The sequence below is a fragment of the Mus caroli genome, unplaced genomic scaffold (assembly GCF_978045245.1).
Source record: "Mus caroli unplaced genomic scaffold, Mus_caroli_1 scaffold_7, whole genome shotgun sequence".
NCBI lineage: Eukaryota > Metazoa > Chordata > Mammalia > Rodentia > Muridae > Mus > Mus caroli.
In genome coordinates this window covers 21,154,554-21,180,772 of record NW_028227262.1, presented here as the reverse complement: position 1 = coordinate 21,180,772, position 26,219 = coordinate 21,154,554, and the positions used below count along the sequence as shown (strand labels likewise).

Below are 26,219 nucleotides of genomic sequence, written 5' to 3'. Positions count from 1 at the left end.
CGCCATGCCCAAAGGAACCTTCGTAAGCAGCAGGAAGGTTGGGGTATGAGTGTTCCTATCCCGATAGCCTCCGCCCACAGGAAGGAAGGGCCTGCTTCTCACTCTTCCCACAGGACCAGCCAACTGTGGGTGACGCTGAGGTGACATTTCACTGGGGTGAAATGACAGCCTCTCATGCAGAAGGCTTGGGTCCCTGGAAACTCCTGCTTCAGCTTGTGTCAGACACCAAGCAAGAGGTGTATGTGTTAGGATTCTCCAGGCCTCCATAGAGGGGACCGAGATCCATTCACCCTGGCAAATCTGAAACCTGGGCTACAGGAAAGATATGAGGTCCTCTTACAGGGGACTGACTGTCTGGTCTTCCTCTGGGTTCCTCCATCTTGGTCATGGCTCCAGGGAGAAAACACACTACTAAATAACAGTCTGCTTGTGCTTTTGACACATGATCAGTTTTTATTTAAAAACATGCTAAAAACATGGTGTTTGTTAAAGCGGGACCTGGGATGAAGGAAATGCAGACAAGGCATTGCAAGCAGAAAGTGCATTCGAAACCAATAGCGTGCACTCCTGGCTCTCTGGCCACCGAGGGACAGCAAGGCAAGTGGAGGCCCAAAGGCCTCACTCCTCAGAATGCCCACTCAGGAAGGGGAGGCCAGAACGCCACCATCATGGAGGAGGGGAGGGAGATGAGAGAACGGGAACATGAGAAGGGATGCCAGGGGCCGTGGGGCAAAGAACAGACCCCCAAGCATCTGGCACCCAGCTCCCTGTCCTGTGCCATGTCCCTGCTAGTTAGCACCTCCACCAGAGGGTGGGCAGGGGTCCAGAGAGGAGGGGACAACCAATTCCATCCACCTGAAGTGAGCTGGGGGCCTTGACCACTTAACTCTTAAGTCAGGCCAGAGCATGTGCAAGGGGGACAGCTGAGTTACTGGTCCAGGCTGGCGGAGACAGGATGACAATGTGCCAGCGCAGAGTACAGAAGCACAAGAAGACCTGCACCAGACACCTGTCCAGACCCTACCCTCTGAGCCCCACTGAGGCAGCTGGCTGTGGAGAAATGCCAGGGGCTACGCCAGGCATTTCCTTGAGGTCACCTGCAAACCAAGAGGACTTTCTGAGTCAGGTCTGCAAATTGCTTGTGTGGGACCTGAGGGAAACGGCTCTGCCTTAGGCAAGGGAGGCCGCAGGTAAGGGAGATTTCATGGCAGGACCTCAGTGAGCTCAGACCCAAGAGTATCAGAGAAGAGCTGAGCCACCTCCCCTGGCCTTACTCCGTGTGGTCTTCTAGCACGTGAGGGCCATTACCCCCAAGATAAGTGAGGGTCTCAGGACATTCCACTCTGTGCATGGAGACCTCTGTGCCATAAAGACTCTGCAGATGGCTATGCAGCCACACACAGCTAAAACAAAAAAGGCAGTGTGGGACTTATGATCTGCCTCTGCTGAACAGACAGGTGAGGTGAGGTTGGTGAGGATGGGGGACTTCGGCTAAGGCTCCAGGGACCAGCACCACCCTGAAGCACTCTACAGATGTGACGAGGCAGGGAGGCGAAGTGCCTGCCTCCTAGGGTAGTGGGACCTCAATGTTGAAGTTAATGAAGGTTTAAACACCCATAGATAGGCATAAACAAACCCACCCTACCCATCCACACTCATAATGCAGCAGGCAGGCGCCATGCTTGCTTTCTGATTGTTTGTTTCTACCTGAACTCTGCACCTTGGGGAAAGGTAGCTGCCATCCCTTCCAATAACACCACAATTCCATCTCCTGAAACTGGCAACTTGTGGGACCAATCTGCTGAGAGCTCCCCGCTATCTATCCTCTCTCACCCCCAAAACTTGAATCCTGAACGTATTGAAAGTTCCACATCCTGGTCATCACTGTCTGTTATTCAAGGAGGTCAGAGGGGTTTTAGGTTGGTTGGATGTCATTGCTAGACCAGAGAACACCTGGCCTGGTGGGAAACAGTGGTAAAGACCCAAATAGCATGAGAAAAGCAGCTACCATGTGAAGGCGAGAGAGAGAGAGAGAGAGAGAGAGAGAGAGAGAGAGAGAGAGAGAGAGAGAGAGAGAGAGAGAGAGAGAGAGAGAGAGAGAGAGAGAGAGAGAGAGAGATCTGGATCCCAGACAGGTGCTCAGTCAGTTCCACAGGCCCCTGTCTTTATGGAAAGACATGTGTTGGGTATCAGTGTTGGCAAGACTGCTTGGCCTACCACTGGGCATCTAACAAGGGTCTTCTCCCCAGTGCTGCAGGGGCAGTGGAAGCCTGACTTCTCAGAGTTTCTGTATCTTGTCTCTTTGAGGTTACATGGGCTACAGTGCCTGCCCCCCAGCGTGGACAGCAATGGATCCTAAGGAGAAATGGTCCTGAGACCCACACAGCCCTTTCCTTTCCCCTCAGCAGGGCAGTAAGCAACTGAGTGAGTCTGGTGGGGTCTGCCTCCCTTCCTGGGTAGTCCTGAGACTCTGTTTCAGTCTGGGCAGAGGAACATGTCTGCTTCCACTATCCAGACCAGGGTGAGTAGAGCGGGGTCTGAACCAGAGGAATTTGCAGCAGCAGGAATGTGTGAGAGTGACCATTTGGGATGCAGGATGCTCGCGATTCAGGAGGGAAGCTCACGGAGGACCGAGGGAGGAAGAGGAAATGACACAAACTGTTCTGACTGCCCCTCCTCCCAGCAAAGCGTGTTACTGTCCCCTGACCTAAGCATGCCCTGCTGATGTGGCTCCCCGGTTCAGGCAACATCCTCTCACCCCAGAGTAGGATGGCCCATGCTGTGTATGCCACCAGCCTCTTCTGGCCTTCATCCATGGTCTCCAGGCCTGGCAGGGCCCCGTATCATGGCTGCATCCTCTCCCTCAAGGTGAGCCCTGGAAAATGGCTGGCACTTCTCACCCTACCTCCAGCCTCGTGAGTGTTGCACAGTGGTGTGTCCTGACTGAACGTGGACGGAGTTCCTCTCTCTCTACCCATCCCCACCCACAGGAAAAGGAAACTCAAACCATTATGGAAATCAACACAGTAAAAAGTTATAAATCAGAGAGCTAACCCTAAACTTATCTGAGAGATAATATTCCTGAATAATCATAATCAGAGTAAAATAAAAAAAAAGTTACACTATAGTATAAAAACCCGGGCAGGGTGCTCCAGGGGGCCTGACTTGGCGGTGCCACACTGCACCCTGGCAGACTCTCTGGCTGGGCAGCCATGGACGGCAGTGGCCTCCATGGGGCAGACTCTCCACCCCACAGAGGAACAAGTGTCAGTGTGAGGAAGGCCAGGGGCAGAAACCCATCGTTGAAGGGGCTTCCTCGCTGACACCCTGCCTGCCCCGGCGTCTTTGGCAAGTCTGCAGGTGCAGGAATCCAGTTGCCCAAGCCCTGAGGTCTCTGCATGATGCCTCGTCCCTGGGCCTCTGTCCTCCATGAGGTCTAAGGCCAAGGATGAGGGCAGGCTGGCAGGTGGTGCAGGGTGGCCATCGGAGAGCAGGCAGGAGACACGACTCGGGTCCTCTTCCCTGGCACGCACAGTGTCCGGGTGGAGCCCGGCGCTGCCACACCCTCAGGCGTCGTACTTTTTACCTGTCCGGTGGATGTGCTGGAACAGAGTCATGGAAAAGGCCATTCCCAGGATCTGGAAGAGAAGACGGGGACTTTAAAGGGATGCTCTTGGGGCCTGGGGTCAGACCTCCGTTTCATCGCTTGGGGCTACCCTAGAGAACCTACTGTAAAGTGTGCATAACCTGGTGTGCTGGGAAATGAGCCAGAAAACAAAGGAAATATGGTCTGGGAGGCCACCCTGGAGACCTAGCCTGGGACTGCACACAGGTGAGTGGACCTCAGTCCCTTTGAACCACGTGTGCATAAGACCAGAGATCCCAAGCTAGTCACCCAATGACATTCCTGAGGCGTGGGGAGAAGGCAGAGTGCATACAGGACCTGACCCTCCATGGAGGTAAGAGGAGCTGAGGTAGGAGAGCAAAGAAGAAAGCAAGGGGGTGTTTGAGTCATTGGCATTCATGCCAACAAGTTCTGTGGTTCTAGAACACGTGAAGTGATGTCTTGGATAAGTGTCTTGAACAACGTCAAATCCCATTTATGCTCCTCAGCCAAAACCCTGAAAGCAGGTGGAGACACAGAGGTGCAGGCAGGGGCTACCTGTGGCTTCACCCAAGGTGCCACATGTCATCTGTAAAGCTGGTGACCCGGGGACACTGAACACCTTCAGCTCTCATGCGGAGCATGTCAGGGCCCCGCTTAGCACTGAGCACCACCTTTGCCCATTGCCTGTGGCTTCACTCAGAGCCCTGCAGCCTGGTAGTGGCTCCGGCTTGAGTCTACCTCTACCCAGAGTCGAGGTGCCCAGGGTCCCCTCACCTGCATGATGAGGATGCACATGCCCACGGTGCCTAGCACGTGCTTGTTGTCATCAAACCACAGCTTCACTTTTTCGTAGCATCCCTGGGGGGTGAACCACAGGGTAAGGTCCTGGCATGACACTGGTTGGGGCCATCCCAACCCTTCCGTCATTTTGCCCTAGCCCCTGTCTTTATTCTGAATTCTAGTCCGTTACTACCCTTAGGCCCTGGTCCTCCCCAGAAGCAACATCCAACCCCCAGGCTCCACTTACAGCAGGCAGCTGCACTGCCTAAACCCCATCCAACCCCTTACCTTCTGAATCCCAAGTGTGGGTCCGCACATACGTGCATGTACACACACACACACACACACACACACACACACAGAGAGAGAGAGAGAGAGAGAGAGAGAGAGAGAGAGAGAGAGAGAGAGAGCACTGCTGGCTTCACTCCAGTATACCCCTCTCTCCATCCCACAATGCACTAATTCCCATCATTCCTGCTGCCAGGCACATCCAGCGCACATGGGATCAGTGAGCCTCACCGTTCTCCACAAGGGGGTGGTGCTGTTGCGCCCACAGCCCTGGGAATTCTCCATGCAGCATCGGTCAGGAACTGTATTCTCCCCGAGCACCGGATACCAGTCTGTGTAGTCAGTGACCCCACAACACCGCATCTGTGGGGCATGAGGCCAGATATGTCAACCCCATCAAGGCAGCTACCCAAGAACAGAGGGATGGGGAAAAAAACGTCTCCTTGTCCCCTCTTGAGCTGCAGCAGGGCCCCCAGAGGTAGTGAGTGACTCTTCTTTCCTACACCAGAAAGGCTGCTGTCCCTCTGGGCTGAGCACCAGATGTGGAGCCCAGCCCAATACTTGCTCACCAGTGCCTTGACCTCCTTCCTTTGTGGTACAGACCCTCCCAAGCTGATTGCCAGGGTCTATGTGGGGTGTGCATCAGGCAACAGAGACTTGTATTCCTGTCACTACCAGAGCCTGTCACCTGAGCCAAACTTGATCTGGTGACTCCTGTCATTCACCATGTTGGGCTCGCCCACTCCTGAGACCCACATCATGTGCCTCGTGCGCCCACCTCTTTACCCCTCCCCGGCAGCATCCCATGCTAGCATCTCCCTTCAGGTCTAGGCAAGTGTCCAGTGCAGGTGGTTCTCCCAACAGCACAAGTGCACTATGGCTGCCCCATCCTACGCCATGCACAGACTGGAGCCGCACCTCAGCCTGGATGATGTTCCAGGCGTTCTTGAGCCCCACGTTGTTCTCTGTGTTGTAGAGCAGCAGCCCCTCTTTCAGGTCCTGCTTGGCATTCTCGTTCACCTGGCAGAGGAGGGGAAACACCACAGGTCAGCTGAGACCAGGTCACTGGCCCTCCTCCCTAACCCAGACTGGGCCAGCTGGGAATGTTGGAGCAGTGTTTCCAGACGGGGAGGGGAAGTGGCTAGGGTGGGGCCCTCAGGCCTCCTGCAGACCAGTCTGCAGGATCTGTTAGCCAGCCATTCCCCTGGCCCAGCCCTGGGGTCAGGCGACTTTTCATCTTGCCTGCCTCTGCAAGGTTTACCTTGTCCATGTAGACGAAGAAGAGGATGAGCAGAATCAACTCTGCCAGCAGGATGATCAACAGCACGATGAAGAACTGGAAAGACAAGTGCAAAGCGTGGGTCCAGGGGAGTGGTGATGGCCGGGGTGGGTGGTGACAGAGAATGGGGCAGGGGAGGGAGGATAAGGGATGGGCAGGGTTTCCAGGCTGGGAGCCTGGAAGTGGGCATCACCCACTCCTAAACAAACCCAGGCATGTGTCAAAGAGAGAGGGGGACAGGAAGGGCTAGGGACAGAACGCTCTTGAAGCAATGTCTGTGGACTTCAGCTAGGGAGCCCCAGGAAGCAACGAAGGGAACGTGAGGTCCAACTTACACTGAGAAGCAGACACTTGTTCTCCTTGATGGCCCCCAGGCAGCCCAGGAAGCCCGTCACCATGACGATGGTGCCGATGGCGATGACGAGGTTGGCTGCAGACAGCGAGGGGAAGCTGGGGGAGAAGGTGGCGAAGTTGCCTTGGGACACAGAGAGCCAGATGCCCACTCCGAGCAGCCCACAGCCACAGAGCTGGAGAGAGAAGAAACTGGTTAGACCAACACAGCTCTTACATTCATCTCCCAGACCACCCCACCCCATGCATGTCTCTCACCACTGACTCTGAGATACAAAATGATTATAAAAAGCCAGGCGCTGTCACAGACCCAAAGCCTATGACATGCCCCCTTGTCACTGCATGCCTCGGTCACCCCTACAGTAAATGGGACGAGGCAGCTTCATACACCTCATGAGGTCTCTCTGAAGATCAACTTCAGTGTTCAGTGAGATGAAGGGGGAAACCAGAAAACTACACAAATGTGTGTCAGGTTACTCCTCTGGGCAGAGAGGACCCCATGCTCAGAAGGGAGGCTGGGCCTGGGTATGACTGGTTGGTCTACGGGGGAGAACCCAGGTTACTGGCTCTTAAAGCCAAAACCTCAGTGAGTGTTTCCCACTACCCTGAACAGAAGGGTCACGTAACCACTGTTCTCTGAAGCCTGGAAAGCAAGTCCATGGGTAGAGGGATAAAAGGTGCTCATGGACTGGCTAAGGGGCAGGACACAGGTGGCCACGCTGTCCTCCTGTGTTGGTGGCATCTTCATTGGCATCTTGGTGGGCGCCACCATAGAAACACACCTCTGCATGTGTCTATGCAGCTGTTTCCAGAAAGCCCTTACTGGGGCAGGAAGACCCACAGCCTGAATGGGGGCAACACCATCCCTTGGGTTAATACACTGAGAAAGGAGCAGAGAGCAAGCATCTCTCTGTGTTCCCTAACGGTAGAATGTAAACAGCTCTCTCCAAGCTCCTGCTGCCATACCTTCTCCAGCCCCATGGGCTGTCCCCTCAAACTGTGAACCACAAAAATCTCCAAAAACAAAAACACCCCCCCCCGGAAGTTGCCTTTGTCAGGTATTTCATCAAAGCAATAAGAATTAACACACCTCACCATTCACAGACCGAGTGGGCCTGTAAACTGACCCTCTCCACCAGCGCCCCCTGAGCTATAACTAAAGCCAGCAGCACTGCCTGGGAGAGCACCCCACTCACAGCTGCAAACCTCCCCGCCTGCACTGTTTGATGCTCTGTTGAGCTGACACTCTCTGCTCTGCTCTCCCCACTCCCACCCCAGCTCCAGGGGAGCATGCTGAGTCCGTGGAGCCAATCCATCAGTCAGCCAATATGTATTGAGTACCGACAACACACAGCGTTCTGTGCCAGAAAAGCTACGGAGCCACATTAGAGACCTGCCTTCCAGGGGCCTCCATTCCAGCTGAACAGGGGCAATAAAAACACAGCATCTACCAGGATGCAATGGCGCCAAATAATGGCTACAAGAGTTTAGAAGAGGCCATCGCTATCCCAGTCAGAGTCACCAGTTGGAGGGAGCAATCACCAAAGGATAGGTGGACATGAGGGAGGCCTGACGTGGAAGACAATTTTCCATACAGAGTGAAAAAGTAAGGACTCGAGAGTCACAGGTGTGGGCTTCCCCTCTGCTCTGCCTGCCCTGGCTTTGCGACCTCACACACTCCAGGGGTACAGGTTCCTCTCCATGGAATAATATGATGGCTCCTCTTCTTGGCTATCAATCGAAAATTAACTCAAACTCAAGAGGCTGGGTATGCCTGTGAGGGATTTTTCTTTACTGAATTATTTGAAGTGGGAAGACCCGCCCTGAATCTAGATCTTTTGAGGTGAAAAGGTCCACTTTAAATCTGGGCCACACCTTCTGGTGGCAGCTACATACCTATATAAGGACATAGACGAAGGAAGTGCTTGCTCTTTGCTTGCTTGCCCTCGCCATTGCAGGCATGCCTTCACTGCTATTACAGCCTGCTTCTTCTGGATTCTGGTATCTACTAAAAATCAGCTGAGACAGCCAGACTCATGGATTGAACAACTACTGGATTCTTGGAGGAGATGGCTATTGTTGGGATTGTTGGACCACAGTCTGTAAAGGACTCTAATAAACCCTACTTTGGCAGTGGTGGTTCACGTCTTTAATCCCAGCACTTGGGAGGCAGAAGCAAGTGGATCTTGGTGAGTTCAAGACCAGCCAGTCTACAGTCTACAGAGTGAGTTCCAGGATAGCCAGAACTATGTATAGTGAGGACAGCATGGGAGCAGGGAAGAAACATGCACAGACAAGGAAGTCCACACTCATAGACACCCAGGGTGAGGGGAAGGGGCATCGGCTTCTAGGAGCTGCGTTTCCTTCACAAATACAGCCTACAGACTCTAACCAGGCACACGGCCATCAAATGCCAGGGCCAGGAGGAAGCAGTGACCAGCCCTGGCCAAGGCCCTGCCTAGACAGAAAGGAGATTCTCATGATCTCAAACACATATGACCAATACAGGCACAGATAAATGAAATGATCGAGTGTCCATATAAAGAGGCAAGAATGCTTCCGAAAAGGATACATCAAGTTAAAAGGCCTCAAGTTAGGACCGTGCCTGTCCACCAAGGAGGGACAAGCTGCTATGTGACAGCCACAGACTGACCGCAGTGGGATGTGGTAGACAGAAGATAAAAGAGGGATCACAGCCAGGGGACAGATAGAACAGGACCCTGAAGGTAGTAGGACGACGTGGGTGTTCTGCCCCAGGGCTGAATGTGACATGAGATAAAAGATGCTTCTGACAGGCATCCCAGCTGCTATTCCCCAAAGAGGCCACTGAGGACAAGAGGCAGTGAGCACAGAGCATAGGCAGGGACTCCTGCAGTGACTAGGGAAGAGCTGGTGGCCACACATCAGGTGAGTATGCAGGAGTGATGAGACACGGTTCCATGGGACACAGGCGGTGTTCAGAGTGAGCAGGGTTTGAGGACTGAAGAGAATCCTGATAAATGGGAAAACAGAATGGCCCAGACTACACACACACAATTTCTAAGCCATAGAGCTTTTCGAAGAGCTGAAGGGGACCAGAAGCACATAATGGCTTCTGCACCAGAGTGACCTCAATGAGACCATGTTGAGGTTCCTAGAATCAGAGCGAGACACTATCACCTCAAAACCTTGCAGCAGGAATGGGCGCGCGTGAATGCCTTATGCGACCACTAGGTGGCGCTCCAGTCTGGTTCAGAAGATTGTTGGGTTGGCCCATGATGCCCTAAACTTGCATCCAGCCCGGTCTTTCTTCAATCCCGTCAGTTTTCTGAGCTGCCGTCTCAATTTTTCTTTCATTAATCATACCCTGGAAATTTCATGATTTTGAACCAAAGATTTATGGCTCTATAAATCGGACCCTAGAATGAGTAACCGAATACCCTCCAGGGCAGGTATTCGTTTGGGATGGAGGAGCCTGGCCTGGGGACTCCTGGGGCTGTAAAATGCCCCACCATCCTGCTGCTGCTGCTGGCCTCCAGGGCGCCTATGGGGCAGAGTCTCCTCCATCCCACTCATCAGAAGCAGGTCTGCTGGGTCCCCTCTATTCTTGGGGAGCTCCTGTGATGTCCCTGAGCATGTCCATGGGAAACTTCAGCAGTTCAGAGCCCCCCCCCCCCGCCCCCGCCCCGGGCCATGTTTCTCCCAATTGGTTCTCTGACTTCACACCCCATGACATTCAACGCGGTCTTTAGGCTTTGCAGGCATCAGCTTAGGAGCCTGAATCCCCATACTCATGTCTCATCTTACTTCCCACCTGAGGTATCACTAGGCTGAGATCCAGGCAGTCCCAGCATAAGAAGGGGAGCCAGACTCCTGCACAGTCTCCTTCCAAAGCCCCCAGATCCATTCCCATCCCCACTGGGCCCCCTTTAGTTCTCTCAGGCAACTTGCTGTGCCACAGGACATGCATAATGTGACCCATGTCCTTGGGGTTGGGAAGGGGAGGTCTCCTGTTGACATAAACATTCTACTGCACGACCCAGCCCCACCTGAGGCTCCGGGCAAGAAGAAAACAAAGTGGGACTTCGTTTTCCTAGGGAGACCTGAAAGGCACTGCCAGGCTGGGATGAAAGCCCACTCTGTAGCTTCAGGTGCTACTCCTTCTCTGTCTGCTACTCCCTAGGAGACCTGCCTGCCAGTAACAGATACCCAGACATCCTTCCCCCAGCCACACTAGACCCATCTGTCTCTCCTGGACATGCTTTTCAGTTTACCCTATAGAAAGCTGCTGGAGCCCTTTTTCAAAATGTCTCCGTCCTCACGTAGGTCTTGTGTAGTTCCCCCAAGGCCAGATCCTCTTTAAACTGTGGTTTGGATTGGACCTCTGACCTGTTCACGTCTAACCCAGGCCAAGCCAAGCTTCAGGAATGCTGCCTCTGCCCCCCTAGACCCGTGGATCTCAGAGAGGAGAGTTCCTGCTTGCTGGGGACACCTGGAAACACCTCCATTGTCACAACTGAAGTGGGAGAGCAAAGGGGAAATGCTTTTGGCATGTAGAGCACAGAGGCCAAGGGACACTGTTGAACAAGCTACAGTGCTCAGAATAAGTTACCACAAAGAACTATTTAGCTCCTGATACCAAAGAGGCTGAAAACCCTGTCTTGAGCCGCCCCCTTCCCTCCCCCCCCCCACAGGCCAGGTGCCCCTTAATTCTTTAAGAACACTGCCGCTAGGGAGAGCACTCCCATTCTCCCTGGTGCCCCTGAAAAGGATGGTAAGATGGCACAGACTCTCTGGGAGACTTCAGGCTAGGTCAGAAGCTGGCCAGAGCTCACATCTAGTAGACGGCTGTGGGCAAGAGAGAGGAGGTGACCTCAGACACAGGTTTACTGTGGGGTTGAGGAACAAGGCCTGCCCTGGGCAGTAGGGACATGAAGACAGGAAACCAGCTCTAAAGTCTGAATACCAGGGCCAGGGTGAGGCAGGAGGAGGGCAGGAACCACCCCTATTCCCATGGTGGGGACCATTCAGGAAGCATAAGGCCATGGTAGCCCAGCCAAAGCTGGATGCCAGAGAGCTTAGTAGGTGGCATTCGAGAAAATTCCATTCTAAAACCAGAGGGTTGTCTCAGCCGAGATGACCCTAGAACCGGAGACTGGAGAATCTGGGGTGAGGCAGAGTGACTCAGGAGTATCAGGATTCAGCCAATATAAGCACCAACCAAGTGGGGTCTTCAGTTCCTTCGTGTGGTCCAGTCCTGGTTGGAACCTGTCTCTAAGCAAGAGCAAGCTACGGTGGCTCCTAAGTTAGAAGCCTCCTCTGTAGCTCACTCAACCAAGGGCCTCTCAAAAGTTTCATTTCAGGGCTGCAAAGAAACTGACATACGAACTTAATAAGACAAACCCCTAACCTAATGTCTGCACCCAGCCCATCAAGGCTGGGATGTTGGTCTGCCCTGTTCATGAAGACGATATGTCTTCATGGTCAAGAATGGCACTCCAGCCTTGTCCATGGCACTGCAGCCATCTGGACCTTGTCCTAGGCCTGCAAAAGGAAAGGTGCAGGCTCCCTAGACGACAGAGTCTATCAGCCTGTCTTAGGCTTCTTCGTCTCCTAGGAACTCACCCAGCACATGCCTAGCAGGTAAACGGAGGCCCCCAAAGTAATGTGGACACGCCAAGCTAGCCCTGCAACCAAACTCCCCTCACTGCTAGCCACATACTAACCGCCCACATCTCATCTTCAGGTTGGCTACACTGACTGACTGATCAGGTTAACAACCCATATTTCTGCCCCCAGGTAGGACATCCACACAGGCACCCATTTCTCCAGGGCCATGGCTGCTCCAAATTCACCCCTGTCTGGGTACTCTATCCCTATGTAGTCAGACTCCATATCACCTCCACCCACCCAGCCCTTCACAAGGGAAAAGGTGGGCCCTCCCAGAGTGGACTGATCCAGGGCATGGCCATGAGTTCATGCTAGCCCCCACCCAAGGCTTCTGTCGCAAAAAAAAACAGCTCCTTTTGAGGACCAGACTCATGCTCTTCCACTGTCCTTCCACCACAGGACCCAGAAAATACTTGGGACACTGAATGTTTCTTCAGCAACTGAGCTGGTGAGTGGATGGGTGGGTGGGTGGGTGGGTAGGGGGTTGAGTGGGTGGGCGAGCGGCCTGAGCAGGGCACAGCTCAGGAACAGGAGCACATGCACATCCACACTCAAAAAAGAAGCTCCCTGTAAACCCTGTCGTCTCTGCTCCTGGAAGCCCCAGTACCCCGTCAGGAACTCCTAACATGGCTGAGGTGTGCTTGCCTGCCCCAGCCTAGCACACAGCCCTGCACACCACTGGCCTTTTCAGCCTCACTACCTCCTATACCTGAAGAGAGCTGCTGCAGACATGGTCTCTTGAGTGTAGATTCCAGCAGTGGCGCTACACCATCCCCGGGCCTCTGCAACCCCTCTTGGACAGCAGGAGACATGGGAACACAAGGGCTCACAGCTTTCCCGGTGCCCAAGACATAATGGCATTTAATAAACTAGCAGATAAGGTAAATAAGAGAGACAATCCTGACGATTTTAACTGCACCGCCTGACACACTGGCTCCTTTAAGAGGCTGCTTGGCCCTGAAAGAGGCCAACCTGCTAAGAACTTTGCAGTGGGGAGCAGAGAGGATCTGCTCCACTCACCAGGGTGGGAGAGGGGCTACTACTTTGTATTGCAAGCAGCCCTCTTCCCTCCCTCCGAGGGCTCTGCAGCTCATTCATTCTCATAGTCATAAAGAGAGGCAGACGGGCTGCTGGCTGGTGAGGAGGGGAGCTGGGGAGCACGTTTCCAATTCCATACCCAGGGAAAAGAAAGGAGAAAGTCAGAATCTTCTGCCAAAGTCACCCAGCCAGCAGGAGGATGGTGGCTGTAGAGATTTGCTGGGGCCAAAGGGGAGGCAGCCATGAAGCGCCCCCCTACATCTGATCTGAGGCATTTGCCTGCAGTCTGCATTCCAGTTCCCTCCATATAACTCCAGGGAAGGAGTCTATTAACTGTAGATCCCACTTCCCTGTGGCTAACATGCATCAGTCCTCATTTCCGAGAGGCTCACCAGGAACGAGTGTGACAGGCCTTTAAATATTTGAGCATGTGTACTTAGCGACGCTCTCTCCCAAGTCTCCTGGCCTAGGAAAGGGCTTTTACATCCTTCACCTCTGAGTCACCCTCTGCTGCTCATCTGTCTCACAGTGAAAGTCACTCTAACTGGAGGGAACCGGCACTGCTCCCCTCCCACCCTCGGAGCTGAGCTCTGCACTTCTCGCATGGGCACAGCCCGTTGTAAGCGCCATTGGTTTGACTGGTGGCCTCGGCAGCTCGGCCGCCTGTTGAGTGTGTGCAGAATTTCAAACTGAATAGGACCATTCCTTGGCCATTCTTCACTGGATGCTGTTCTCCTCACAAGCTCCAATTTCTTCACAGCTCCACTCCACAGTCCCCAGCTCAGGGGTGACAGGGAGATCACACCCATATTTCTAAGCCTAATTTTCCTCCAAATAAACATTGCATAAGGCACCTGCAACCTACAACCCAGTTACATTTTGATGATTCCAGCACGGGCTAGTTCTGTACTGACGCTAAGAATACTGTGCTTGGGGTGTGTGCTTGGGGTGTGTGTGTGCGCTGCTCTTGAATATGACTCCAGAGTGTCAAGTCTCTTCGCACAATCTTGTCACCTCTTCCCTAATTTCCCCACAACCCCCTGTCCCCCAAGTACAGAGTGAGCCCAGTTGTGTTTTAGTACCTATGTGGGGATGGGAAAAGCCACATCAAGGACAATCCGGCAAGGCCCAAGGACAGCATCTGTCACTCTTCTGTGCATTAAGGGCCGAGGCAGAGGTAAAACCCAGTCACCACCTCCCACCGGTGGCACTCGGGGCTTGCTGTCCTCTTGTCTCTGGGAGGGTCATGGTGCCTTTGTTGGAGTATGACTCATCTGATGGGACTCTGGGGTCTGGCTTTGGCATATGGAATCAGTGCCTCGCTCTCTACATGGGGTTGGTAGGGTTCAAGGGTGACCCAGTGTGAACAGGTTTCAATCTGGATCTGTCCTGGGCTTCAAAGCCCACTGAAGGGCGCAGGAAGATGCTGGTCCTAGAGAGCAAAGGGCAAGGACTGCTCACCACCTACCCTGTGCTGTTCCAACACAGCCCTTAAAGACAGGCTCACTACCCCCAGGAGGAAAGGGCGCCTGCTCAGGGTGGATGCTCTGATGCACACCCTTCCCAGGCCCATCAGCTTTCTCAGAAGCTAGTGTCTCTCCACCTGTTGAAGTGGGCTGTAGTGTCCCATGTGGCTGGACACTAAGATGGGTGGGGGTGTCACACCTGCCCCCAAGTGTGCCCGTGCCCTGAAAGCATGAAGCTTGAGGATCGGCTCCCAGAAGGGCCACAAGATGATGTGTGGCTGGGATGGCAAAGAGCCCCAGATGACGCAGAGCACCTGTCAGCCGTGTATAGGGAGAGCGATCACTCAACAGTCCATAAACATTGATTACTACTGCTGACCCTCCCACACTGGTGCACCCTGGCAGAAGCGCGCTTTCTTCCCAATCAGGCACCTTCTGGGCCAAGAGTTCTGTCTAGCCTGGTAGCCACCGGCTTCAGGTGAGATGGGGCTTGGACAGGTGTCAGGGAGAAGGTATACCAGGGCATACTTGTATGACTCTATGTTCCCCGGTTTTCACCAATCCAACCAGTTTCCGCTGGTGCTTGGCAGCAGGAGTCAGGGTCTGAGTCCCCAGACTGAAAGCTTCACTCAACAGGCATGCTCCTTGGATTGTTGTCCCTGCACCTTAGAACGCACAGGAGATCATGGGTTAACACAGACAGGGCAGGCCCAGGAAAATGTCCCAAGAGGAATGCTGATACCAGGCATGGACTCCCAGCTCTCTGCCTCCTGAACCAGTGCACTGGACTAAAAATGGTCCTTTGGTAGAAGGGAACTCCGTGACCTCTGGAATGCCTACTCCCCACCCTCCCCAGCCCTTGTTCAGCAGTTAACAGCATGGTGCCTCAGGCCACCCCAAATCCAGTAACCTACCTGGCCATGGACCTAATGCTAGGCTAGTGTTTCATGCTGAGGTGGGCTGGGGGGAGGGAAGGAGACAGTAGCTCTCATCTGTACCCTGGGGCCACATATCCCCATGCTTTTACAGCAGGGAAGAGCTGCGGACGCAGACTGGAACCACAGTCAAGGTGCCATCTCCATTCCAAGGTCACTGCGAAGTGGGCAGCCCTGGAGACTCCAGTGCTTGCCAGAGCTTCCAAAACCTAGGGAAAAGACACTGAAGACACAAGTATCTCTGCTCTGTTCCCATGTGTGCTTCATGATAGGCAATGGGGGAAGCATCAGTGCTAGGAGCCATGGCTGGGTCTGTCAGGGAGGCAGTGGAAGGATGACATCATAGGTAGTGGTCACATATCTCACCTTGGGAGGAGGCAGGACCATTGGCAGCCTAACCTCAGGACCAGAAACCAAGGGTTGGTGAGGTAGTGCACCCTGGCAGGCGGCCTGAGCCTTCCGATGCTTCCCTGCTCTCTGAATGAGACAGAAAGAAGCACCTCTCAGCACTGTGGACACTGCAGGGATGAGCAGGCAGATGCCTGCTGTGTGCCTGGAGCTCCTTGGCATATAAATACTGCACAAGGTATTGGGCTGTTGTTCAAACTTTTTGAAAGTGTGGGGAACAAGGAACAAGGGGACTATGAGCTCACATTACATCCTATGGCAGAGCTCAATCTGCCTGTGATTCACCTCCCTCCTCCCTTCCCCCCCCCCCAAACAGGGCCAGAGCCTGTTCACCTGCATTGGGAAAGTTTGCCCCACCTCCAGACATGGGAAAAAGCTATATGGTGACAGCACTTTGTCATTTTGTGCCACTATCTCTGTCCCTCACCATAGGGAAGGCCAGCACAAGTATGAATCTTTGGCCACCCGAGTCAAGGAAATGACACTGTAACTACACAGAGAGAAATCAGCAAACCATCAGGTCTGTCCCTCGCCTGAGACCGCATGCAATCTGCTTTAGCCCTTTGGCACAGTCAGCCTGTGATCTGTCTTCTTGAAGGATCAGAGGCCCACAGGCTGACTGAACTGCCAGCCAGAGCTGCACCCACCCACGCCAGAAGAGTGGCATTTCTGACATGCTTTGTGGGGGACATGGCCAGTTAGGCTCTGGTCTCTGCCAGAGATGGTCTCAGCACCAACTTAAGTGATGACCTGAGATCCCTCTCAACGTGTGCCAAGAGCCTGGCCTGCTGTGTGAGATGGAATTGTGGGTCACCTTCTCCTTCCGAGATGTACACGGCCACTCTTGCTGAAAGCTGATGGATCCCCAGTGTTACCCAGCATACTCAGTCATGCTCACGCAGCTTGCACGTAGAGCCAAGCCCTGCCCACAGAGCCTCTGTCTCACCCCATCTCTGCCACCTCCTTGTAAAGGTCATGGTCAAGAACTCGGGGGCTACTGAGCATCAACCCCATCGGAGTACCTCGTCTCTGATGCCCCACCCACTCTTCCCAACTCAAGGAGGCACAGATGATGGACCCAGGGCACAGAGAAGCCAAAGAGCAAATGGCCAGCCACCGTGGCTACCATACCTAAGCTTTCCATTGGGCTCCTAAAAGGAGTGAGGAGAATCCCTTGAACACAGACCTATTTTAGGAAGGAAGACGAGACATGGTGCCTTGTGTTAGCAGGCTTGGAGGTACACTCTCCTAGTCCCACATGGGGCAACTCATCTGAGAAGCCAAACCCAGCTTAGTACTATGCAGCGCTACTGGTGTGGCTCAGTGCAAGAAAGAAGGGCTAACGACAATGCTGGGGACGTGATGACAGAGGGATGGAGGGACCACAACAAGGATGAAGACAGCACTGATCAAGTCTTCATGCCCAGTTAGGAGCTGGAGCCACCAGAGGTAGTTTCTCTTATCTCCCCAAGTCTTTAACTCATGGGATTAAGAATCTGAGGAGCTGAGCGGCCTGTCTTTGCTTGCACATGAGTGGACAGGAGGCTACGTTTCCAACGCAATCTACCATCTTCCCAATCTCACCACTGTGACTGAGTGTGCCTCCTACGGACCTAGAGAATTCCAAAGCTTATTTTATTCTTTTTCACTCAACATGAGTTGGCAGAAGTGGGAATGGTGTGTTAAGCAGCGTGGAGAGCTGGGACACCGACCAGGGTGGGAAACGCAAGCAGGGTGCTGTGGCAGGGCTCCCAGACCAGGGCTCCCCACCAGCAGCTGTGACCTAGGCAGTTTTAGGAGCAATGGAGGGGCAGAGGAAGGTGGAGGTGAGGACGAGTGTCAGGGCCCCAGTCTGGGGAGGCCATGGACAAGGTAGACACACTGGAGGTGGAGGTGGTATGTAATTCATCCCAGATGATCCTACTCTTTGCTGGTTGTGTGTCAGAGTCCTAACTGTCCTTCTGAGAGACGAGCAGAGAAGAACAAAACAAACCAGTGTACAGCTCTTCTCTAGCCTCCTCTGTCTCAGAACAGAAACCAACAGCAAGTGCCCTGGGCCGTCTGTTTTGCAGAGAGCACTTTCATGAACCCTGTCTTGGCAGGTGCAGAGTTACTATCCCCTTTTATAGAGGAGGACACTGGAGCTCATTGGCACCCAGCCTTTATCTACCTGGTGACCACGGGTGATGGATGGGGCGAAGAGGGATGCTGTGACTACCCACAAGGACATGGAGTTTCAGTGGGAGGTACACGAGCAACTTACAGAAAAGAGCAGTAAGGAAAGCCTGCTAGTTCCCCACCCATCAGCACCCTCAGCTAGCCAGGTCCCCTCAGGTGCCCCACAGGTATATGAACCAAGTCCAACCCTGAGAGCCCCCCAAGTCCTAAGGCTAGACTACAACGCAGAGGATGCCACTGGCCAGAGCGGAGCAGTGTGGGTCAGGAAGTCTAGAGGCAACTCTGGCTGCTTTCAAGTTCACATTTACCAGCTGGGGGCTTCTCTAGTGCGCACATCTTAAATGGGAATTAACGTTACATACCACCCAGAGCTGTCGTCAGAATTAAATTAGATTCATGAAAATAAACTTCCTAGCACGGTGCCTTGTATACAGCTATAAACGGGAGCCATTACTGGTATTTATGGCCTGTAGTCGGCATCCACGCAGGTGATGGAGGCAGGCAGAACAGCTGAAGCCAGGGACGATGGGGGTGGAAGGCAGAGCGGTCCTGTGTGCTGGACCCTGTTTTGCTCTGCCCTCGTACCAGGTGGCCTGATAGTCGGCAGTAACTGGCCTCCCAGAGCAGTCCTGTCACCCCAGGTAGACTGTGAAGTACGCATCACTGAGACATGCTTCCCCACTGCTGGCCTCAGGGTCCCCAGCCACCCATCTCCGGGAGGCGGCTTGCTTTCCCGATTTGCACCGTGCTTTCTTTTGGCAAGGAGCTGCTGCCGTCTGTGCTCTGGACCGTAAAACAAGTTTTCATCAATAAATTAAGATAAGCGGAAAGCCAGCTCAAGAGGAGGCGGGCTAGGGCGGGCGGGCAGGCGGGCTCGAAGTCATTCTGTGACCCAGAAGGGGCTAAAGTGAATCCCAAGCTACACTCCGGTTTTCCATGTACCCCCAATTTAACCAAGCTTCTCAGAGAAGGAGAGGTTGGGGAATCTAATATGTGTCCCTCTGGCTTTTTCCACCCTCAGGCTGGTGAACCAGGTGTCACACGGACAGGTAAAGGCAGGTGGGAAAGACTCTGAGTCCCTGTGCTCAACAACCTAAGCCACCCAGACTCTTGTCAATTTACTGGCACAATAAATGTTCCCAAGATAAAAATGCCCCCCAAGTCTGGCTTCCATACTGTGAGTCTGAGATCCCCTAACACCCCCCCACACCCACCCAATGTCTCTGCCTCCAGTCTTGCCAGCTCCCTGTCCCCTACCCTGCAATGGTGCTCACTACTGGACCACTCACAGGCCTCTTCATCCCAGGCAAGGGAGGGCAGACCTTTGCCCCTGCTATGCTCTGCCTACAGATGAGTATGCAGGGTGAGAGCCCCTCCCCTGTCTGTTCCATCCCCAACACTCATGACAACAGACAAACTTAGTGTGTGAGTGCAGGTGAGGGAGGGGTAGAGGAAAGAAGGGAGGAACGGAGGAAGGAAAGGAGGGAGGGAGGGAGGGGACAGCACAGCCAGACTAGCTTGCTGCTCAGCAGTTGGCACCTCCTCATCCGATGTCCTGGGATACAAGCGCTCTCAGCCCCAAATGCCCCAACTGAGTTGTAGCATATGGCAGGAGAAGGGCCATCTGCCTGTCCACCATCACATAGGGAGAGGTGTGTACCTTTCATATGCTTATGGTTAAAGAGACAGGTGGGCCTGCAGGCAATGCCAGGAAAGTGCTGAGCTCTGACTGAATACCAGTCATCAGCTGTGTGACCCAGGGGCAGGGGCGAGCGAACAGACTCATATGAGCAATATCTAACTCATTGACAGCCCAAGATCCTCCGATTTCACTTCTGTCAGCTACATGAGATCTGAGAGAGGATGCCATCGGCCCATATCTTGGATAAGCAGGTTGAGACACTACGGCTAAGTGACCTGGCAACATGGCTAGGAGGCTGGAATCTGCCCTTCTGTCCTCAGGGAAGGGAGTGGTAAGGAAAGGATGACTGCCCGCTGAGCCAGGTTAAGCCTGCAACATCACTGATCACAATGCCCTAGAGAGCCGACATCAGGACAAAGATCCCCTGGCGAAGGGAACAGAGGTCTAAGATGCCTAGCATCGGGTCCCATGGTCAAGATCAGAGGCCAATTCACTGCCCTGCTTCAGGCAGCAGCCACAAAAGCACAGACACACTGGCAATGCTCCAAGCCACAGTGACATTAAATCAAGACAGCTAATTATACCCCGACCTGGATATTAATCACATCGATTACTTCTGAGTCCAGGGTGATTTCTATACCTGGACAGAGCCCAGTGACATGGGATCCTGGATCAAGTATAGGCAGAGGCAGGGACCCAGCTATAAAAGCGAGTCCCATCAGTCCCCTCTCGATCACTCCCAAGGCCTGGAATGGGGGATGGGTGGGGGGTGAGGTGCTGTTAGAAAGGGTGAGAATGGGGGGGGGGTGACCTATATGTTAAACCGAGCTGGCAGGAGGAGCTGAGGGCAAAGTTCAAGGAACTGAACTGAAACATATTGACAACAGCGAAAAGAAACAATTATCTCGCATTTTCATATGAGATCCAAGGAATACATTTACTCGGGGTTTTGCTTAGTCAACAAAAAGGGAGCGTTTGAGTGAGCAGTCGCTGGAGAGGGGAGGACAGGGCGGAATGCAGACGCTCGCACTTTGCAGCTCAGTTTCCCTGAAGCTCTCCACAGAGTGTTTGTGGGGATCCAGGAAGACGCAGAAGCCACAGGAAGTTAACACTGGGCGTGGAGGGATACACGGTGCTGCCTGCAGGGTACCCACAAACTAACAGGAAGATACCCTCAAACCAACAGGGAGGCACGCTGCTCCCATCCACTTGGCGGCTTGGCAGCTCTGGAAGTAGACATTGCTTTTTTAAAACAAGCTTTTTTCTTGGAGATAGAATCGTCAAGGTTCCTGGCACCAGCTGCTCTGGGGAGCCAGAGCCTGGCTTCCCTCCAAGGAAAAAAAGCCAAAGGCCGAGGTGAGGTGATTCTACAGTCTGTCCTTTCCGCACAGAGCAGGCCAACAAGAACCAGAAAGTCACGGCCACCTGGGAGTCCAGATCAGGCGGGGGTCCTTGCTCTGGTGGGGGTCTGAACAGTCACGGAAGGCTCTGTCATCAGTCTGCACCCTGTCATGTGGTCACTGGAAACTAGGACTTAGCCACCTGCACCAGGTGTGTGTGTGTGCCTGGGGCCACCTCTAGGCTGCTCAGGAGGAAGGCAGCCAGTTTCACTAGAAGGCTGTCATACTGCCTGGGAATCAGAAGGCCCAGATCTCTTGCTTGCAAATGGCCACCAGCATACCACAACCACTCTGTTAATGTCTTCTGAATCAGGCGTGTCTACTCTCATTTCCAAAACTACGCTTTCATCAGGCACGGTGGGTTGTACATGCCATCGCAGCCCCTGGGGACCTGAGGCAGGAGGATGGCCATAAGTTTGAGGGCAGCCTGGGCTATGAAGAATGGTGTGTGTGTGTGTGTGTGTGTGTGTGTGTGTGTGTGTGTGTGTGTGTGTAGTATATTGATTGTCTTATAAAACTCAAGACAAACAAAAATGCGCTTTCCTCCCACTGTATCTTTGGTATATGTTTCTCCGTCTACTGTATTGCAGAAGCCTGGGCCTGGAGCCAGTGTGAATAAATGCTCAACGGTGGACTCAACACCTGAGCTCTGAACTCTAGCTGCACCCTGAGCTGATGCAACTCTGGAGCTGAGGTGCAAGGGTGGGATTCGAAGGCTTCTGCAGAGGCAGCTGTGAAGACCGCGAGACGCGCCTACTGCTCTTGAACAGGAGCACAGAGAAGATGTTCTATGTTATTGACGGTCGTGTCCACTCCTAAATTCTCAGGTCGCATCCCCAGAAATCACCTTCTCCTCTTCCTCTCTGCTTCCAGTCTCATCCTTCCTGCTGAACATGAGGTGTCCTGGTTGGTCACCCAGCTTCCTCATCACAATCCCGAGGCACGCCATGCCTCATTTCATGACCCGGGAGACTCCTGCAGCTTACGAGGTATGGCCCCTTAGCGTGGAGTCTGTTTATAAACCACAACCAGCAGTTAACTTTTCTGTTTGAGTCCACCTCCATGCCTGGCAGTCCAGAGCGCTGGTCCCTCTGTGAAGGCAGACATTTTCTGACCCAGTCTCCTTATGATTCCCCACCCCCGCCACCAGCCTGCTCACCCTTCTACTTCCATGAAAGGATGGTGACCTCCACTGCCTACCCACATGCTGAAGACAATCTGACCCTTCCTCTGCACCAATAGGTTTGACCTACGGATCCCTGTGTGTTTGCCAAAGTGCTTGCCACAGCCAGCCACGCACAGGCAGCCCTTATGCTTGCTTATCCTGAACCTCCTGCAAGAGCCTTGCATTGAGTCAGCTGCAGGAGCTATTTTTCAGGTTGAGCCATGTTTGCACAAGAAGAAAACTTCCAGAGCTTGGGACTCTGCATGGTACAACTTGTTCTGGACTGTAGCAGTTGGTGGCCAGGTTCGGTACTGTCAAGGACCCTGAGGGTCTAGCAGGACCCTCTATATAGCGCAAGGACATTGAAAGTTTTCTCTTCCCCAGAAGCAACTTGTGGATCGATGGGAACAAATTCTCGACCCCCCATGACATGCAATGTTGGGTCTACCAATGGGTGTCCTGTCCCTCATCCATGAACCATCGAATCATCTTGCATTCTTTCCAGCCACTGGTTAAGCACGAACTACTCTGGGAACTGTGCCCTGCAGTGCCCTGGCCTCACAGAATCTCAGCTCTGCCTGAGGACCCCCATGCAGAAGCCGGGCAGCAAATCTCCCAGCAGCAGACATGTTCATCTCCTGCCTTCCTTGTTTCTCACAGGCATCTTACACTGACCGGGATCCCAACAGAGATTCCCACGCTAGAGTCACAGCAACTCCTCCCTGTATCCCACAACAGCAGCAGCAAGACCTGTGGGCACTGACCCTAGTACCCATCTCTAGCTACAATGGCTTTGAAGAGTGTGCCTACAGAAAGCAAGTGTGTGGGACAGGTGTGGTCCCCACAGGAGCACTACTGGAGAGGCACTTAGGACCTGTAACAGGTGGGGAATCAAGCAGGAGGCCAACCATAAAGGGTTTGCCCTCGAAAGGGACTGTGGGACCCCAGCTCTTCCTCTTTCTCTGCTTCCTGGCTTCTGGACAGTTTGTCCTAGCATATGCTGCCTGTCACCACCATTGGCACCCTCACCAGAGGCCTGAGGCTAAGTCCCAGCTTTAGACTTGAACCCCTTAAACCCCTTAAACCTTCTCTCTGCATGAGGTAGTTACCCCGTGTATTCTGTTGTAGCAACACAACGCTGACTCACACCATGCGTTCACTCGCTCCACCTCCACCACAGCCACCACCCTTCCTTTGAACTCTGGGCTCATCTCCTGTCTTCCCAGCTGCCACCTTGGTCCCTCTGAAACCCGTTCTCTGAGAAGCAGCCAGGTGGTCCTGGCTTGCATTTCCCCAGTGGTTCTTCCTTCATACAGAGCAAATCTCAGACCTCTTCCCACGGCCTGCACGGCTTGGATTCTGCCTTCCTCGTCTCTCCATCTTCTTGATGGTCTGCTAGGTCTGAAGCACAGCGCATTATCTTGCACTTTGGTGTTTCTCTAGTCCAGAATATTTCTCCTTGGGCAGCCACATGGCTGGCTCACTCCTATGAGTTTTCCTTGCATCTGCCCTGTCTGTCTGTTGACTGTTGTCTGTCTGTCCTACTAAATATGAGTCCCGTGGGAGCTGGGACCCCTGGCTGACTCCTTGCATATCTCCAGGATGTTGCACTGGGCAAAGAACATGGTACAGGCTCAATAAACATCTGGAAGGGAGGGAGGAGGGAAGGGAAAGAGAGAAGAGCCCAAAACTCAGAAGTCTCCGTTTTTGAGAAGTTCCCTCTCAAGTGGTATTTAACACAAGTGGATCGGACTTATAAAGCCCCTTCCAGGTCCCCAGGATGGCAGTGGGGGAAATACCACAGGACCTGAAAAGCCCTTTCAAAATGAGAGTCAAGTAAATGAAAACTACGTAAAGATGAGAAGAATCAGGCTAGATGTCAATAGGCTCAGGCGAATTAAAACCTCTGGTCTGGCTGTGTAACCTTGGGAAAATGGCTTAACCTCTCTGTGACTTAATGCCTCATTTATGGAGACAAGAGAATGAAGCTAATAGGGTGAATAGCAGGGTGGCTGATGCAGCGTGAACAGTCGTGCCAGGGCTGCTCGGAACATGGAGGACTCTCCAAACCAATCAGTTCCCCTCTGGCTCTGCGCTGTTGGCCGCCTCAGTATCTCCATTCTGTGCTGGTCACATCAACACCAGGTTTTGGCTGAAGGCAAGAGGCAGTGAATGGAACATGGTGTGCCACCAGGGGTATCTGAGATGATCCTCGCATCCTGGGTGTCTGTGGGGGGAGCTTCCGAGGGAAATGTGGCCACAGGGAAGTCCTTGGTTCTCAGCTATGGTTGGGAAAAGGAGCCTGGGGACGTATAGAATCACTCAGCCCTGCCTTGGTTCTCTTCCCAGCCTTTGTGCAATGGTAAATGGAAGAAGAAAAATGTCATCAGTGACATTACCTTGGGATCAAGGGCCAAACAGCAGCTAGGAAGCCAGAGTGGGGAGGCAGGATGCCTGGCTCTCAAGACTGCTCCCCACCACGGTCTAGTCCTGCCCTCCATATCTCAAAGGAGGAAGTCTGGGCCCAGAGTCTCTTCTATGGGCTTTGTCTCCCAGGCAACCCCACAGAGTTCACACCTCAGTCCAGGAAAACGAAGAGAAGCATTTGCACGGTTCCCAGCACTTCCGCCCCATCCATGCCAGGCCTTTGCCTGGAAGGAAGAGGCACCTGCAATGGACCCATCCTGCAGGGTCAGCAAGTTGCCTGGCTTTCAGGAGCATCTTGTACAAAGGAACAGGAGAGATGAGGTGGCACCCCATCTCAGGAATGTGCAGTGGACGCCATTTGCCTCAAGTCTCCATGGTTTCTACTCTCACAGGAAGCAGTTAGGAGGAGCCATGCCAAGCAGGAGGAAGGGCACAAGCAGTAGGCTTATAGAGCCATGCTGAGATGTCAGCAGGAAGGGTGACAAGGCGGCAGAGGGGGCTGGTTTGAACAGGAGAACTTGTTGGGTATAATTTATCCCTGCAGTGTCTCCGTGGGTTTCAGCTAGTTGAGTTTATAATGAAACTCGCAGGCACTGCTGTTCTTGGATGCCTCGGTGTGGTAATGGTGGAGGGCGTGCTGCAGGGAGAAGCAGCCATAAAGTGCAGGACTGCCCATCAGGGCTGTGACATTGCCCTGCACAGGGACCATGCTTTACAGTTCTGAGAAGAACCAGGTTCCAAGAGAGCCCGAGTGTGGCCTGTAAACCTCACAAGAAGTGGAGTAGGAGCCTGCGCTGAGGAGGGGGAGATGTGTGGGAGACTTCCGGAGAAAACCAGCCCCCAGGATGCAGAAGGGAAGGGAGTTTAGAACTACTGCAGCACTGTCTGAGGCCAGTGGCGAGTGCACGGGTCTCTGGAGGATGGCGGAGGGTGGCATTGCCACCTGTGGGCTGCGGGTGCCTGACAGGGTACAGTGAATGCCATTTACCCTGGACTGCCAGGCTGGATAAGGACCCTAGAGTCACAGCAACCTGGATGAGAGGGACCCTGAGTCCACAGGCCACCAGTAGCCTAACAGGAGAGTTTTGGAAGGCAGGCACTTTCCCCTCACCCCTCCTCCACAAAGTCTCCCAAAGCCTCTCTGGGGGAAGTCCCAGCTCTCTTCTACTCTAGAGCTGTCTCCAGCAGTTCTCTCTGAACCTTCTGCTTGTCAGAAAGACTGCTTTTTCAGCAGCCAGTCCTGAAGTGGACTCGTGAGGGCTTCTGCTCTATTCCAGGCCATGCCAAGCTCCTGACTTGGGAGTCTTTCTGCAGTCGTCCCCCCACCCCTCGGAGAGTTAACCTGGTGCTGCTGGAAGCTTATCTGACCTCCTGAAGGGATTAGCACCCAGCTCATGAGATGCCAATCAGCCAGAGGCCGAACTTAACCTCCCTCACTGACCAGCTCCAACCAGGGCACTCCCCAAATCAACAATTACGCTAAAGTCACTGTGAGGCCTGTCATCTGCTATTAATACACTCCCTTACCCAACCCCCGCCTCTCTGGGGGCAACAGTCGCCACCCATCACTCACAGGGCCCTGCTCAGCACCAGGACTGTGGCCTTG

At 53.6% G+C, this 26,219-nt stretch overlaps 1 protein-coding gene across 6 annotated transcripts in view; it reads right to left on the bottom strand.

Moving 5' to 3' along the window:
- Positions 1-427: 427 nt before the first annotated feature.
- Tspan9 (tetraspanin 9) overlaps positions 428-26,219 on the bottom strand; it is a 182,779-nt gene continuing 156,987 nt past the window's right edge. For all 6 annotated transcript variants that reach the window (XM_021165588.3, XM_085839867.1, XM_085839866.1 and 3 more), the window contains 6 exons: positions 6,290-6,481; positions 5,937-6,011; positions 5,594-5,695; positions 4,907-5,038; positions 4,382-4,465; positions 428-3,638 (listed from right to left, as the gene is read on the bottom strand). In XM_021165588.3, the coding sequence (XP_021021247.1) occupies positions 3,567-3,638; positions 4,382-4,465; positions 4,907-5,038; positions 5,594-5,695; positions 5,937-6,011; positions 6,290-6,481 (657 nt within the window). In that variant the 3' untranslated portion in view covers positions 428-3,566. The remainder of the gene's footprint in view (positions 3,639-4,381; positions 4,466-4,906; positions 5,039-5,593; positions 5,696-5,936; positions 6,012-6,289; positions 6,482-26,219) is intronic.